Source organism: Neophocaena asiaeorientalis, unplaced genomic scaffold (assembly GCF_003031525.2).
Source record: "Neophocaena asiaeorientalis asiaeorientalis breed wild unplaced genomic scaffold, Neophocaena_asiaeorientalis_V1.1 scaffold226, whole genome shotgun sequence".
In the NCBI taxonomy this organism is placed as follows: domain Eukaryota; kingdom Metazoa; phylum Chordata; class Mammalia; order Artiodactyla; family Phocoenidae; genus Neophocaena; species Neophocaena asiaeorientalis.
In genome coordinates this window covers 7,422,465-7,440,171 of record NW_020173037.1, presented here as the reverse complement: position 1 = coordinate 7,440,171, position 17,707 = coordinate 7,422,465, and the positions used below count along the sequence as shown (strand labels likewise).

At 36.7% G+C, this 17,707-nt stretch overlaps 1 protein-coding gene across 2 annotated transcripts in view; it reads right to left on the bottom strand.

Annotated features, from left to right (window-relative positions):
* Nucleotides 1–17,707, bottom strand: part of RAB2A (RAB2A, member RAS oncogene family) — a 62,071-nt gene that overhangs the window by 20,120 nt on the left and 24,244 nt on the right. For both annotated transcript variants that reach the window (XM_024742684.1, XM_024742685.1), the window contains exons 4-6: nucleotides 10,926–11,008; nucleotides 10,399–10,491; nucleotides 5,908–6,019 (exon numbers count right to left, since the gene is read on the bottom strand). In XM_024742684.1, the coding sequence (XP_024598452.1) occupies nucleotides 5,908–6,019; nucleotides 10,399–10,491; nucleotides 10,926–11,008 (288 nt within the window). The remainder of the gene's footprint in view (nucleotides 1–5,907; nucleotides 6,020–10,398; nucleotides 10,492–10,925; nucleotides 11,009–17,707) is intronic.

Here is a 17,707-nt window from a genome sequence, read left to right as displayed (position 1 = left end):
GATTTATACCTAGGCATTCCATTTTCTTTTTGTGTGATTATAGATGGCACTGTACTTTAAATTTTGGTGTTGTGAGTATATAGAAATACAGTAGATTTTTTATATATGTCTTGTAAAAATCCTGTAAACTTGATGAACTCACTTATTAGCTCTAGTTTATTTATTTTGCAAATTCCTTGGGATTCCTACAGAGACAATCATGTCATCCACAAAATAAACAGTTTTATGTCTTCCTTTTTGAGCTGTATGCCTTTATTTCATGCCTTTATATCATGAGAACAGGTATCCTTGCTTTGTTCCTGATCTAAGGGGTAAAGCATTCAGCCTTTCACCACTAAGTATAATGTTAGTTGTAGGTTTTTTTGTAGATGCTCTTTAACAAGCTGAGGAAGTCCTCCTCAATTCCTTTTTTTTTTTGAGGGTTTTTAAACACGTCTGGTGTTGGATTTTGTCACATGTATTTTCTGCACTGACTGCTATGATGTGATTTTTCTTCTTTATCCTATTAAAATGGCAGATTATACTGAACTAGCTCTATATCCCTGGAATAAGTTCCTTCTGGCCATGATGTACGTATTATACATAGGCACATGTATATGATTTCATATGTTGTTGAAATTCTACTTGCTGATATTTTGTTGAGAATTTTTTTCATATATTAATAAACGTTATCAGTCTGTACCCTTTTTTTTTTTCCCTTTGGTTTTGGTATCAGGGCAATATTAGCTTCTTAAAATAAATAAGGAAATGTTCTACCTCTTCTATTTTCTGGAAAAGATAGTGTAGAATTGGTGTTCATTCTTTCTGTAAATGTTTGGTAGAATCCTCCAGTGAAACCATCTGAACCTAGATATTTCTTTTTGGAACATTTTTAAATTACTAATTCAATCTCCTTAATAGTTATAGGGCTGTTCAAATACTCTATTTCATACTAGGAGAGCTGTAGTAGTTTGTGCTGAGTTTGTGTTCTTTTTGTCCATTTCATCTAATTTACCATATTTATGTATTATTCCTTTGATGTCTGCAGGATCTATAGTTATAACTTCTGTTTTGTTCCTGATATTGGTAATCTGTACCTTTTCTCTCTTTGCTTCTTTGTCAGTCTTGCTATATTATCTACTTAAAAAAAAAACCAGCCTTTAAAAATTTCCTCTATTGTTTTTTTTTTTTTTTTAAGAAAGAATACAGAGTAGGTCAAACAGTTGCTTTTTTTTTTTTTTTTTTTAATTTATTTATTCATTTATTTATTTTTGGCTGTGTTGGGTCTTCGTTTCTGTGCGAGGGCTTTCTCTAGTTGTGGCAAGCGGGGGCCACTCTTCATCGCGGTGCGCGGGCCTCTCACTGTCGCGGCCTCTCTTGCTGCGGAGCACAGGCTCCAGACGCGCAGAGCTCAGTATTTGTAGCTCACGGGCCCAGCTGCTCCGTGGCACGTGGGATCTTCCCAGACCAGGGCTTGAACCCGTGTCCCCTGCATTGGTAGGCAGACTCTCAACCACTGCGCCACCAGGGAAGCCCCTCCTCTATTGTTTTCCTGTTTTTGATTTCACTGATTTCTGCTCTTATCTTTATTATTTTCTTCCTTCTATTTGCTTTGGGTTCTTGAGGTAGGAGCTAAGATTCTTGATCTGAGACTTTTCCCTTTTCTAGCGAATGTGGTTAATGCTATAAATCTCCCTCTCTGCACTGCATTATGTGTTTCCCACAAATTCTGGTATGTTGTATTTTACTTTTCATTCAGTTCAATGTATTTTTTAAATTTCCTTTGAGACTTCCCCTTTGACACACACATTATGTAGAAGTGTACTGTTTAGCTTCCAAGTCTCTGAAGAATTTCCCAGTTACCTGTTATTGATAATCAGAACCAATAGAACTGAGAGGAGAAACAAATCCATAATTATAGGTGGAGACGATGATTGATTTCTAGTTTAATTCCATTGGTTCTACTGGTTTTTGCTTCATACATCTTGCAGCTCTGTAGTTTGGTGCACATAAATTTAGGATTGCTATTATCTCCCTGGTGGACTCTTCTTTTATTATCATATAATGTCCCACTCTGTCAACTTTATCTAGTATTAAGAGAGCCACTCATGCTTTCTTTTGATTAGTGTTTGTGTCATATGTATTTTCCCATCATTTTATTTTCAAACCGCCTGTATCATTATATTTGAAGTCAGTTTCCTGTAGACACCATATAGATGGGTCATATTTTTTAATCCTCTCTGCCAAGCTCTGTCTTTTGATTGGTGTATTTAAATCATTTATATTCCAGGTAATTATTGCTATGTGAGGGTTTAAGTATGCCACTTTATTTTTGTTTGCTATTTTTTGTTTTCTTTTTCCTGCCTTTCTGAGGGTTAACTGAACACTTTTTAGCATTCTACATTGATTTATCTACTGTTTTTTAGTGTGTCTCTTTGTATATTTTTTAGTAGTTGCTCTGAGTATTGCATTATACATACATACATACATAAATAAAACCTTATCACAGTCTGCTAGTGTTGTCATTTTACCAAGTCAGGTGAAGTATAAAAACCGTACATCCCTTGATGTCCCTTTCTCCAGTGTGGTTTTATTTCCTATATGTACACTGAAAACCACATCAGACATTAGAGTTTTGCTTCAATTGTCAAATGTAATTTACAAGACTTAAAAGTTTTAAGAAAAAAGTCTATTGTGATTATTCATACTTCTGGTTACTGGTGTTCCCTCTTAAAAGGTTCTTTCTTTTATCATTTCATTTGTTAGATAATTTCTTTAGCCATTCGTTTATGGTGGATCTGCTACTGATAAATTCTTGCTTTTCTTTCATCTGAGAATGTCTTGATTTCCCTTCACTCCTGAGATATTTTTGTTGGTTCTAGTATTGTGGACTGAAAGGTTTTTTTTTTCAGCTCTTGAAAAATGTGCTATTTCCTTCCGGCCTCCATGGTTTCTGACAGAATTCTGCTGTCATTCCAGTTGGTATGGAATTGTTTTTCACTGCTTTCAAGATTTTTTCTTTGTCTTTAGCTTTCAGAGATTTGACTATGGACAGAAGTTTGTCTTGGTGTGGATTTTTAAGGTTTATCCTGTTTGGAGCTGGCTCAGATTCTTGATTCTGTAGGTTTATATCTTCTGCCACATTTGGGAAGTTTTCAGTCATTAATCCTTTGAGTACTTTTTCAGAGCCATCTTCTTTCTTCTCTCCTTCTAGGAGTCTGATAATACAATGTTAGAGCTTTTGTTATAGCCCCCCAGATTCCTGAGGCACTGTTCATTTTTTTTCTACTCTATTTCTCTCTGTAGTTTAAACTGAGTAGTTTCTATTGTTCTATCATCCAGTTCACTATTTCTCTCCTCTGTCCCCATCATTCTGTTGTTGATTCCATCCACTGAGTTTTACATTTGTTGTTATATTTTTCAGTTCTAAAATTTCTATCTTGTTCTTCTTTTTATCTTATAGTTATTTTGCTGAGACTATTTTTCATTTGTTTCAAGCATGCATGCATGTTATTTCAAACATGTTTCAAACATGCATGCATGTTGAGGCATTTTTATGATGGTTGCCTAAAAAATCTTTGTCAGATAATTCTAACATCTCTTGTCATCTTGCTGTTGGCATCTATTGATTTTTTTTTTCATTCAGTTTGAGGTCTTCCTACTTCTAGGTATGGTGAGTTTCTACTGGAACTTGGACATTTTGGGTACTGTGTTATGAGACTTGGGATCTTATTTAAACCTATGCTTTAGCTGGCTTCCTCTGACATAACTCCTACAGGGAAATGAGGAGCATGGAAAGACCTCATTATAGCCAGTTGATGGTGGAAGTAGTACCATAATTTCCTTTGTGATGTTTGGCTGTAGTAGAATATTTTCTCTAAAAGCTTTCTGTCTGGACTTCCCTGGTGGCGCAGTGGTTAAGGATCCGCCCGCTAATGCAGGGGACATGGGTTCGAGCCTTGGTCCGGGAAGATCCCATATGCCGTGGAGCAACTAAGCTCGTGCGCCACAACTACTGAGCCTGCGCTCTAGAACCCGCGAGCCACAACTACTGAGCCTGCGCTCTAGAACCCGCGAGCCACAACTACTGAGCCCACGTGCCACAACTACTGAAGCCCGTGCGCCTACAGCCCGTGCTCTGCCACAAGAGAAGCCACCGCAATGAGAAGCCCACACACCACGACAAAGAGTAGCCCCTGCTCGCCGCAACTAGAGAAAGCAAGTGCGCAGCAATGAAGACCCAACGCAGCCAAAAGTAAATAAATAAAGTTAAAAAAAAAAAAGATTATTTCTTAATATCCTTGGCTTCTGAGAGGCAAATTAATTTACATGATTAAGTAAAGTACTGCTCTCTCATGAGTATGGGAAATTCCTGTCTGATCAAATTTAAACAATTATTTTTATTATTAACCAAGGATACAGAATTTTTGTAATAAATGCTGCCAAAACATTAATGAAATATATTTTATTTAAATGTTCAGCCAAACTGACAATAGTAATTTGCTACTTACACATAAACACCTACTGTTACTTGTTAAAAATAAGAAAAATGAACACAAAGGCATCAGAGTCAAAACTAGAAATTTAGAATTACTTTCCGATAGTGGCTGCCTTGTCATCTAACTTCACAGTATGGTTCTTTCATAAAATACAGACAATTCTGGCTTTAAGGTTCGCAAAATCAACAAGAAAATCCATTGTTAATTATCAGTAAGGATATGTTTCAGATGTCTTGAAACCCCCATAACACATTGGCCCTTACGGTTTCAAATCCAACACCTCTAATAAAGGAGTGCTTCATGGAAACAGGCAGCTTTATATGTCTATTTTAAGTCAAACAAGAGGACAGAATGGATTTCTCTCTGGGTTTGCTGGGTGAAGTAAAACATTATTCTTGGATGTTATCAAGATGTAATTAATTTGCAACACAGGTAAAGCATTAGTTGGAGCCTGTAAGAAGAGTATTAAGGACAATCACAGAGCACCTCATCAAGTATAGATGAGTATAATATCTTACCTAAGAATTCTTCAGTGAAAATACCAATGCTGTTGAACTACCGTAGTCAATTTTTGGGTTCAACGGTTAATCAGACATGCTCCGAGTATTATTCCTAATAAGTATTTACTCATTGTTCACTATGTTGAAGGCACAGTGCTAGTTGTGGCCTATGACCCCATCCTCTGCTATCCTTAGGACAAGTGCTTCTCCAATCATTTGTTTTCTAGAATCCCCTTCTGCTGCTGCTCTTAAGATTCTTACCCAGAAGGTGGAAACTCCAGCATTACTCTGGGCAAACGACATATTTTCTTATTCTCATTTCTGCTTTTCATGAAATAGAGTATAGTAATACATTTACCTAAGAGAGGATTAACTGTCTATTCCTGTATGTATAATAAATAAATACCATATCCACATACACAAAGCACAGAAGAACATGGTGTGTTCACAAAACTTCCATAGTTCAGGATGATCAATGGAAATAACTGATACTACAAATTTTATTTATTAATTATGTCAGAATTCCCACGCTTTGTACAATGTTACATTGCAATAATATACTACTTTCCCTACTTAAGCAGAAGTGGATACAAATAGCTACAAATGTTTAGTGTCTTGAAACATTTCCAAATTTCGTTAGTGTTCTTTTTTTTCCCTCTCAAGAAACATAAAAATTATTTTAAGGAAAGTATATACAAAGATCTGTGAAAGCATTTTGGCTTCAAGTGAAGGCTCAGAATATAACTGAAGAGCCTGATATAAGATGAACATTACAAGGCATTTCAGAGGAAAGAAATTTTCTACTTTACAACCTTCAAGGACTATCTGTGACTAAAAAGCTTACAGGGGATCATCAACAAATGAATATTAAGGGATATAAAAAGTTTCTATTAAGAAGATAAAACATTTTAAAAAGGCCTCTTACTTACCTCTTCTACATTAGAAGCAGTCTTAGCCGAAGTTTCCATGAAGATAAGTCCATGTTCTCGTGCAAAAGCTTCACCTTCTTCTTTTTTTACTTCTCTTCTAGATTCTAAATCACTAAACACAGGAAAGAAAGGACCAAGTTATCAACCAACATAGTACAATTAGAGACATCTGTGGAAACTGTACCATAAGATTCAAAGTTGTGCTGACCATTCTTTCAATTAATTTTTGACACACAATAATCAACTTCATTATTCAGTGTTTTATGAGAGTCAAAAAGAGCACACTGCTTAGCTTCAAAGAACTAACAATCCAACTAAAGAAAGATTCTAAGTTAGAGCCCTAGAATGCTAAAACTAGAGAAACCCAAAGGGAACATCTAGCCCAAACCCTACCTTTGAGTTACAGTGGGTTCCCAAAGAAGGGAACCATCTTACTCATCTTACTTTGAGAGAACAAAATTACACTAGTCCCCTTATCCTTTAGCCAGACTGACTGAGTTTCTATGAATGTGATAAAAATAAGTCATACAATTTTCAGAAACTATAGGAAATTGCTTAATAAAATTCAAAGCAGTATAGAAACATTAATTAATTTTTAATCCCAGTTAATTCCCAATAGAACTGTTAATGGAAGAAGAGAGAGAGAAACAAAAGTCTAAGCTAGAAATTCTGGACAAAAGTATGGTATTCATTTTTATCACACTGAAATTGTATTAGTTAAGGTAGGGGTAAAAAGTAGAAGTCTCCTCTTCAAGTGTGTTTTATTGTAAACAAATTTAAACTTTACTATTACAAATTTATGTGCCCAGAAACGGATGGAGAAAAATATAATATCCGTGTACTTCCATCTAGCCTTGACACATATTATTTTGACAGATTTGTATCAGATTTCTTTTCTGTTGAGAAATAAAATCAATAGTTACAAGTTGACTGTGCTATGAAATACTAGTGGTAAAACGAGAACATAAAAAGCAGGCAAACTCAGTTTGCAAATATCATAGCATGACTGGACGAGGATAATTTATCCAACTATACTCTGGGGGCTTCCTGTGTGCCAAGCCCTATCCTGGATCTGGGGACAGACCACTCAACAAAACAGACATAGTACCAACCCCCCGCCCCCAGGTGGAGCTTATATTCTAGTAGGTGTAAAAAATGGGGGGGGCGGGACACTAGCAACAGTGACATGGTAACGTGCTCCTGAAATTCAGTCCCCTTATCTGACAATCATTCTTAAAGGAAAATTAGCTTTGAAGTACACAAAATCTTCAAGAAAATACTTTCCCTTAACTGCCCTTTATCCCATTTTATGCATATGCCACATTTTATTTAAACAATCCCTTATCTGGAGATATTTAAAGTCACTCCCAGTTTTCCCCTACCAGTATCGCTGATGATGCCTGCATTTGCAAATGTTATCCTAACAAAGAGGGCTAAGAATGTGCACATTTAAGGGATGGTTTGAAAAAAAGAAAGCAGCACTTCAGTTTTCTGTATTTCTGTTTTATCACTCTTCCTTTCCTCAGTTTTCCAGGTGTAAAATCATATTGTTGTCTTTGACTTTTCATTCCATTAATCCCATTTAAATTGCTTTTACTACTTAAATATCTTTCTTTCCTAAACCATTCTCTTAATTTATGCTTTTTTGTTTAGGGTATTCTAATCCCTTGACTATTAAAAACTTTCATCCTTGCAGACTCTGCATCCTATTTCTTGTATAACCAATATCCAATGCCACAGTTAAGAAAAATCCATATCATATCTGTCATTCTGACTAGGTCACTGTCTTTCTCAACCCCCTCCACTGGCTCCCTACTGCTTAATTCACCTAACTCAAAAATTGTTTATTCCCAGTTTCCATGTCTACCCCAATTCACCTCATCTAATAATAATCCCCTCATTTATCTCTGCTCGTTTCCGTTCACTCTTTGCATGTCATACATTCCTTCTTCCCTTCTCCTAGTTTCTTCCCTAAAATGTCTTTCCACACCTACTGTATCCTAAGGATAAGAGCTACCCATCTACAATCATCAGAAACATCTTCTGTACATACTACACTTTGCTCTTTCTTTTCACAACTGAACTACGGGCAGCAACCAAATTTAAGCCACCAGTAAGCTGCCGGCCACCTTGTTTCAGACACAAGGAAAACACCGGCAAGACAAAACTATGAAAATTCTCTTTATTCTTCAAATATTCTCTTATTATTTCACACATTATCATTGAATGGTAGTATGAATACTCCCATATTACAAAGACTAAAGCTTCCCTCCAATAGCCTTATGCTTAAAAGGATTTTGATATCTGTGGGGAATCCAATCCCCCATGGATGTGGAAGGACAACTGTATGTTCTCTTAACAGCAAACCTCAATTAAAATAACACTTAAAAAATCTAATCTATGCAGTATAATATTTATTTGTTATATTACTTTTTTAAGTTTCACTGCAATATAATTGACATAAAAAACTGCACATTTAATATAAAATTTGATGAGTTTCACGTATGTATACCTGGTGAAGCCATCAGTCTCCCAAAAGTTTCCTCATTCCCCACTGTAATCCATCCTTTCCTTCCCCTGTACCCTAGTCAACTAATGATCTGCTTTCTGCTACTAGAGAATAGTCTGCATTTTGTGGGGTTTTATATTAATGGAATCATACAGTATATTTTCTTTTTTGTCTGCTTTTTTTTTCACACTCAGCATAATTATTTTGAGATTCATCCACTTTGCTGCATATATCAATAGCTCATTCCTCTTTATTGCTGAGTGTATTCCATTGTACGGCTGTATCACAATTTATCCATTCACCCGTCAATTGAATTTTGGGTTGTTTCCAGTTTGGTGCTATTGCAAATAAAGCCACTACGAGAGTCTGTGTATAATTTTTTGTGTAAAGCATGTTTTTCTTGGGTAAATACCTAGAAGTGAAGTGGCTAGGTGATACGGCAAATGTACGTTTATTTTCTAAAGAAACCACCAAATTGTTTTGCAAAATCGTTGTATCATTTTACATTTCCACCAGCAATGTGAGAGTTTCAGTTCCTTTAGATTCTTGCCAATACTTGGTAAGTTAATCTTTCCTATTTAAGTGATGTTTGACAAAACCAGAATCCCTTAGATTTTATACGCTTTCTTCTAGAATATTTTTTATACTTTTAGCTCTTGTATTTAGGTCTGTAATCCATTTCCAGTTAATTTTTGTATATGGTGTGAGGTAAGGGTTAAGGTAAATTTTTTTGCACATGGCTATTCAATTGTTCCAGCACCATTTGATGAAAACATTACCCCTTCCCCCACTGAACCTTGGCATCTTTGTCAAAAGAATTAATTGATACGACTTTCCTGGTGGTGCAGTGGTTAAGAATCTGCCTGCCAATGCAGAGAACACGGGTTTGAGGCCTGGTCCGGGAAGATCCCACATGCCGCCGAGCAACTAAGCCCATAAGCCACAACTACTGAGCCTGCGCTCTAGAGCCTACAAGCCACAACTACCGAGCCTGCGCTCTAGAGCCTACAAGCCACAACTACCGAGCCTGCGCTCTAGAGCCTACAAGCCACAACTACTGAGCCCTCATGCCTAGAGCCCGTGCTCTGCAACAAGAGAAGCCATGGCAACGAGAAGTCCTGCACACCGCAATGAAGAGTAGCCCCTGCCAGCCGCAACTAGAGAAAGCCGTCATGCAGCAACGAAGACCCAATGCAGCCATAAATAAATAAATAAATAAATATAAAAATACTAGTTTTAATTGTTACCACTGTAATTTTCTACTAAACTAGTGAAAACTTTCCTACACTCTTGAAAGTTTATAGAAACTATGGTCAAGAAACTGTTTTCCCATGTACTATCATTTTAAATGTAGAGCACAAGGACATTCACTGCAAATAATGATCCCTAGATATATAAAGTAAAATAAGATTGAAAAAACAACACGAGCATGACACTAATATGTAAGTCTTAGAGGTAAGCTTAAAAGTACTAACGTGATATCTACTAAACAATATTAAAGGTGTTTCAGGCCTTTAAGTAGAAATACACCTGATTAATCTATGTATTATATTAAGTCATATAATACATATTAAGTCATGAAGAAGGGAAAAAAATATTTTTCTGAGTTCTGCACAGATCCTTATTTACACTGCCAAGTATTTTTGATAATACTGAACAGTGACCTAACCACCAAACATATCAGTGAGTTTTATTTTAAATTACTAATCAGATAAAACTACTTAAGAGTATTCTTTAAAGTATAGCTTCCAACAAGAACTATTTCAAATAATAATTTCCAATAAAGCTTATTTATATGCATTTAAAAAAACAAAAGAAACATCTTAGTATCTTAAAATTTTTATAATTTAAGAAATCAATAACTTGTATTTTGCACAATGTACAAGACAGGCACTTTAACAGTTACCACATAAACAGTTACCATATAACAGCTATCCAGTCTTCATCATTATGTAAAAAAAGCTTTAAAAGAGTCTTTTTACCTTTTATTTCCAATAAGCATAATGACCATGTTGGAATTGGAATGCTGGCGGGCATCTTCTAACCAGGTTGTCAAGTGGTTGAATGTGTCTCTTCTAAACATAAATGATAATTTGATTACTGTTTTCAAAGTATTTCCCCTAGTGGTGTACAATGAACAGTATACATTCCATTAAAGATAATTATTTTTAGCCATGTCCAAGTAGGAAACAGATTTTAAGTACAGTATCTGGAGTCAAGAGCTCACTGACTATAGTTCAGTTTAGAAATTAAATGTAACCTCACTTTAGGAAGTTCCAATGTATAAATATCATTACTAAATTGATCAACTTGGGGTGCTTATTCATATAAGAGAATAACTTAGTTACAGATTTCTGTAGTAAATTTAAAGTTAATTCAAGATACATAAGTTTTAAAGGCAGATAGCCAGGACATAAAGGCAAAGCTATACTTTTATTACTGATAATCATATTTATTTAGAAAGATTCTCTGCACTGACCACTGAACCAAAAAATTTCCACGTTCTCACCTTGTAATATCATACACTAGTAAAGCCCCTGCTGCACCTCTGTAATATGACCTTGTGATGGAACGAAAGGACTCTTGCCCTGCCTGTGAGGAGAGAAGAAAAGGTTGATAGTTTCCTTCAACAAACTGTCCTCTACATTTTCTTATTATTCATATGTAGAATATGGACAGGTAGGGAATGAGTGCATAAAGGAAAAGAAGAAATCCTCACTTCACCAGTCTTAGGAAGAAGTCACATAATACTACGCTACTACTGCTCAAGTCGACCAGACGCACATGCAAACCACAACCCCCCACCCCCCAAAACAAGACCTCTAAACCTTTTTTGGCAATCCCTGACAACCCAATTTACTGAATGGCTTCACAATACATGAATCATTATTAGAGCACAGAATGGACTCCTAGCAACTAAGCTCTGAAGACAAATTTGAAAGGAAGCAAATAACCCAGAGCCTCACATTTGAATTCAATAACCCACTCCCTGGGGCAGCTGTTGACACTAGAATAAATAAAGTCCATTGTAAACAAATGATGAATGACATCTTTACGCCCACCATCTGCTGGTGTAAAGGTTGTTGGAAGGCCAAGGATGCAGATTTTATCAGTTATATCATAAACTGCAGTGAGCTTTCAACAGTCATCAGATGGAATTCTTTGAGCAATCATTTTATTATGAAAAACAGAAAATGGCTCTGAATTTATGAAATTTTTTTCTCTACACTTATCAATTTTCTCTGTTATTTGATATAAAATGCTTGTCAAAAGGCAACAGGACAAAAAGTCATCTTTATATCCACTTGTGAAAACAGACTTCAGAGATTATGCAAAATTGGTTACTTTCCCTTCTACCAGTGGCACTAATGTTCTGCTTTTTAAGAAAGGCTGGTGTGGGATATGCCTTTTGCCTCTGAGTTTAAAATTGAGACAGTTCTTATCAAAAACATTTTTTCATTTTTAATCACTTAATTTCTACCTTTGAGAAAAAATAAGTATGTAAATTAAGTAAACAAAGCCAGTGTTCACAATTTTTGTATTCAAAATCTACTAAGTCCTTGAAAAATACTCATGTTTCCATATTCTGAGTTCTGATCTCCAAGTATAAATATTAAGCCCTTCCCACCCTCAGAATGCACATGGACAGTCAGGTTCTGCCCTGTGCTAACACTGATACTCAATGCTGTAATTCTTGTTGCCGTCCCACTACACTCCTGTCCCCCAACCCCGGTGCCTAGCACTGGGTCTGGCACACATCAGGCATGCAGAGAAAGCCTGCTGAGTGAAAGAATGAATTCTAAGGTCTCGGTCAAATGCACAAAATGGTCATTACTCCATCCCACCTATATTAAGTGGACATCAGTAAGTCCTGACATACTAAGATTCAGTAAAAATAACTTCTCCCAAGTGGAAACTAAAGATTAGATCTTCTTTTGGTAACCTGAAAGCATTTCTGGCACTTAGAATAATGTCTTATGATAAATTAGATACTGAGAAAGCCATCACATAAAAGGGCTGTAAAAATAGCCAACTCGTTTCACAGAGTTTGAGGTTAAAACACTAGATGATACTAGTTGGAAGCATGAAATTAATTACAGTCATTTTTATATAATTTATTGAGACACATCTTTACCCAAAAATCCTTTCAAATCCAAGTTCAAAACTCAAGCATTATGGGAATTTCTTCTTTAACTGCTTAGCATGGGAAAATTAAGGACTAGAACAGTGTGAATTATATATACCAAGGAAGGATCATGTGGTAAACAATACAGAAAAAGATAAATATTAGTTCAAAATGAAAATCACGCTTAGGCTCTTGTATCTCCCAAGCCTAAACAATGAGCAATGGTAAAAGTTCTTTAGATCAATCTTGGTGGGACCTTTTGTGGGAGGAGTTAAAATGAATACAGTTGACCCTGGAACAACACCGTTTTGAACTGTGTGGGTCCACTTATATGTGGAGTTTTTTTCCATGGCAAACAATACAGTACTATACAACCTGAGGCTGGTTGAATCCACGGACACAGAAGGACTGCGGATAGGAAGAACCACAGATAGGAAGGACCAACTATAAACTAGACCCAGATTTTCGACTGTGTGGGAGTTGGCAACCCTAACCCATGTTGTTCAAGGGTTAACTGTACACTGCTATAGATCTTATAGAAGAATTATAAGATCTAAAACTTCCGTGTTTCCAGCCTAGATAAGAAATAGTAAAAGGGAAAAAGTTTAGGAAAAGCACATATCTATATACCATTCCCATTCCTCCTGAACTGTTTTACAAAGAACAAACATGTTGCAATATGGAAATAATGTATATAATGCATCACTTTATACTGAATCCACTGAATCTGGATGGATTTTGCCCATCATTACAAAATCAAAAACTCCAGCAAATAAAAAATGAAACATTCCAAGTGAGGGCTGTGAAGGTAACTGTGCACCTTGAAATTTAGGATCACTGTGTAATAAGCGAAGATCAGTGTTCAGAACAGTTTCCAAAATCTGGAGACCTGGCTTGTCGGGACAACACCCCACACTCTGGCCTAGTCTCTGTCAGTGGTGCTGGTAGCCTTAACATAAGTCTTGCCCGATAACGTGTTTTATTACAGCTTCTCCAGCTATAAACAAACTGTTAAACAACTAACTGCAGAAAGCTAACCCAATGGTTATCTTGATCACATTAAAGCAAAGTAATCTAGTTTTTAAGAAGCATTTTAATATAAACCTATTCAAACTGTGATCGACTGATATTGTTTTAAATGAAAAAGAACGTCAACTTAGGGCATATAGATGTTTTTGATCCTCTTCACTATAAGATGCTGGCTTAAAGAAATTTTAGAACTTGGAACTGAACAGGATATAGAATTCTTTGTATCAAAAGAAAGGGATGCCTGGGACTTCCCTGGTAGCACAGTGGTTAAGAATCCGCCTGCCAATGCAGGGTACACGGGTTCGAGCCCTGGTCCGGGAAGATCCCATGTGCCGCGGAGCAACTAAGCCCATGCGCCACACCTGCTGAGCCTGCGCTCTAGAGCCCAGGAGCCACAACTACTGAGCCCGCGTGCCACAACTACTGAAGCCCACACGCCTAGAGCCCGTGCTCCCAACAAGAGAAGCCACCGCAATGAGAAGTCCGTGCACCACAACGAAGGGTAGCCCCTGCTTGCCACAACTAGAGAAAGCCTGCGTGCAGCAACAAAGACCCAACGCAGCCAAAACTAAATAAATAAATTTATAAAAAATAAATAAACAAAATAAAATAAAATAAAATTTGTGCCCAGGATTTAAAAAAAAAAAAAAGGGACTCCTAACAGCAGCTAAGGGTATAAAGGAAAATGCATTTCATGAGACAGGAACTAAATGAACAGCACCAGAAAAACCTGGTTGGGACAGCCAGAGTAGACCATGAGCTGCCAACTCACAATACAGCTCTGTGATTTCTGGGGAAAAAAAAAAAATCAGCAAGATACCAGATATGCAAAAAAGCAGTACCGAAAAGTCCGCCTCGGGAGATAACAGGCATGTTCATTTTGAGGATACTTACTACTAAAATTAGAGCCACAGAACACGTGTGAAAAAGAAGCCTTGTAGCCCTCCATTTTCCATGTGAGGATTGTTAAATTAAATAAACTTGATTCTTTGCCCCAATACCTTTAAAATTGACCTCCAATTGCCAGATAAAGATTCCCCCAAATTGGCTTCTCCGTGTGCCTAAGTCTTTCTTTGAAACAATTTTTGTAGTAACCAGTCTGGCAACTTAACTCCTCCTCTTCTGTTATCTCCATAATATACAACTTCACACATACCAAGCTACTGTTAAAAAAAATCTCTATCCTGAATGTAAGTCCTAAGCTCTTGGGAATCTGATCTCTATTTGTTTCTCTAGAATTTTATATTATTATTCAATAAAAGTCTTGTTCATACAGTCATTTTTTTTCCTACTGGTATTCTGCCCATATTCTGAATATTCCTGCTTTTGTGCCTCTGTTTAAGTCTTTGCCTGAAAATCTTTCTCCTCTATCTATTTATCCAATTTCTATTCCCTTTGAGGACCAGTTCAAGCCCCCTAATCTTCTCACAAAGCTAGGAAGCTTGCCTACCACAGCCTATACTTACTTACCCTTTTCTCCTCACAAATCCAAAAGCAATTTCATGTGATCATTTGGTTCTAATACTATTGATTAGATAAAATGAACACACTGCTCAAATGCTTATTTTTTTTCCTCCTTAGTTCTCCTTGAGGGAGAGCCTAACTCAGAACACTGAAGTATATTTATAGTGGACACTAAAATATGTTATCTTGATTGATCCCAAACAGCCAATGAAGTCAGAAAATTAAGATTTGTGAGAATCAATATTACAGTAATACCTCTTACTTTCATTGTTAGTCATTTATCTAACAACTCCAGCTACACAGAACACAGCCAAGAGCCAAAAAGAAAAAAAGGATTTCTAAGTAGCCAAATAAGTTGTCCAGTGCTCAAGCATGGAATCTCAGGTAGTTTACTAAACAGACTCAACTTAAAAATCTAGACCTGTGATCAAGGAACTGCTATCATCGAGGAAAAAGATTTTGAAATCTACACACAAGAGCAAGACTTCTGGTTGGGACGACAGCAAGATTAGTAAGAATCACAGTAATTTTTAGGCTGCCTCAGTGACCACAGCAAGGACGGAGAAAAAGTCAACTGGGACTATTTAATTCTAGGTCTTTTAAGGGAGTTTCATACAGAAATTAACGTAGATTCTGGTAAGAGAAATAAAGGTTGTAACTATCCAGGAAGAAGAGATGTTGAACGCTTTAACAAATTTAAGAAAAGTTACTTTGAAAAAAGACTCAGGATGCAATTGCTGACTTCAGATTCTTCTAACACTGCCATATAAGAGAAACTGGAGACCACAGGTGGGAGGTAGACATTAATGTAGAATGACCTGTCTAAGATAGTTTCCTGTCCCTGTGCTTGTTCAAGAAAATGTTGATAAACAGCTGCCAAAGGAGGTGAAACAGCTGGACCTCCAAAGGCCTCTCAACTCCTGGGGCTGGGGGGCTGGGGAGCTGGGAGCAAGGACTGGCAGAGGCAGGACTGCTCCCCGGGGCTTGGCTCCAGGCTCTTTCTCTAGCGCCCCTGAACTCTGGTCACCCATCCTCACTGCTCCATTGAGACAACAAAAATTCTAATTTTGGGGGTAAGAAGGTGGATATGAACTGACACATTTTACAAAGGACCAAAAAATGCCTGTGATTTGCTGAAAAGGTACTTTCAGCATATAGGTTTCACATGATTTTCTACATAGTTTCACTAACTTTTATTTGATGGGAAAAATATTTGTCAGTCTAATGTAAGAATATTTTCAGGGAAGCTGAACAGATACATGGACTTAAAACATCCATACTACAAATTTTGGGGGGAGAAAAAAATTTGGATATGCTGGGAAGGCAACTGAAAAAGTAACAAAAAGCAAAAGACAAGCAAGAATAGAAAAAGGTGGGTAAAAACTGGATGAGGGTCTGAGAGTGAGAATGGAATTGGGTACAAGGCATGTTTCTCCTTTGACTTACCTTGACAGATACCAGGAATATCAAACATTTGACTTCCCGTAAAAGAAAAAAGGTTACAACAGGGGCAGCGGAACGTGCTTTAAAGGATACACTGATAACTATTATCACTGCTTCTGGCAAGGCCTTCGAGGAGAATCTGTTGGCAGCTGTACTTACTATTTTTGAAAGAAAGCAAAGATGCTGGATGTGGAAATTTTGCAAGGAAAACCCCTTATATTTATTTTTATTTTTATTGTGAATGGAAACAGATATACAACGGATGACAAACATCCTAAGATACTGAGACTCAGTCATTGGGAACAAAAATTCAGTTTCTTAAGGCTGATGAAACAAACCATAATATTTGGCAAATTATTCCCTGAAGGACTCTGGGATGGGTTTGTAAATATCCTGGGCCAGGAACAGCCATGACCCTTGCTACTAAAAACACAGCGTGCTATACAAATGTATAGACACGCTGCAAAACGTTAACGATATGGGAAACTGTGTTTCACCAGATATAAACTAAGTGTGGGAGCAACCTTCATGTGTGTCAGATAACATCTATTAAAGAGTTTCGGAAGTTAGCTATGAAAGAAGAAAACCAATGATAAGAGGAAAACCTGTCTGTAGGGCAGAAACTCAAGAAACTTTCATAAGTTAACAGAGTTTTTTGAACAGTCCTTAAAATCTGGCCATGGTTCCTAGCACCCTCCATTTGGAAGCCCTGGAATTCTTTCTGGGGGGGGGTGGTCACAATGTTTTCAAAGATGCCAGTCTCTTCGTGTTAGACAAAGGGGAAAGAAGACCACCCCGTGCCCTTCAGAGTAAGTGTGAACAAGAGGGTTGTTTTTGTTCTATTCCCCTTTCATACTGTCCAGCATAAGTAATTATTATAGATTTCTTTTGAAAGATCACTGCAGGTAAAACAATTAACTCATAAACTAAAGGGAAAAAAGGTACTTATCAAAAGAAGGCATGACTAGTTATTCTAGAAAACAACTGGAGAATGAATGATTTGTTCAAGTTTTGAAAAGAGGGGAGGGATTATTTAACAGAATACCTTAGGGATAGAAGAACAACTGAATAAACAAAATGAACTACAATGAGGTGGTTTGTGACTAAAATATCATACAATTTTTATTACTATATTAATCTTTCCTTTTGAAACCATGTACTTTAGTAGATGGTATCTTTTCAGCACTTCCAATGATCCTAAAGTTGCTTAGACAGAATGAGATAGATAC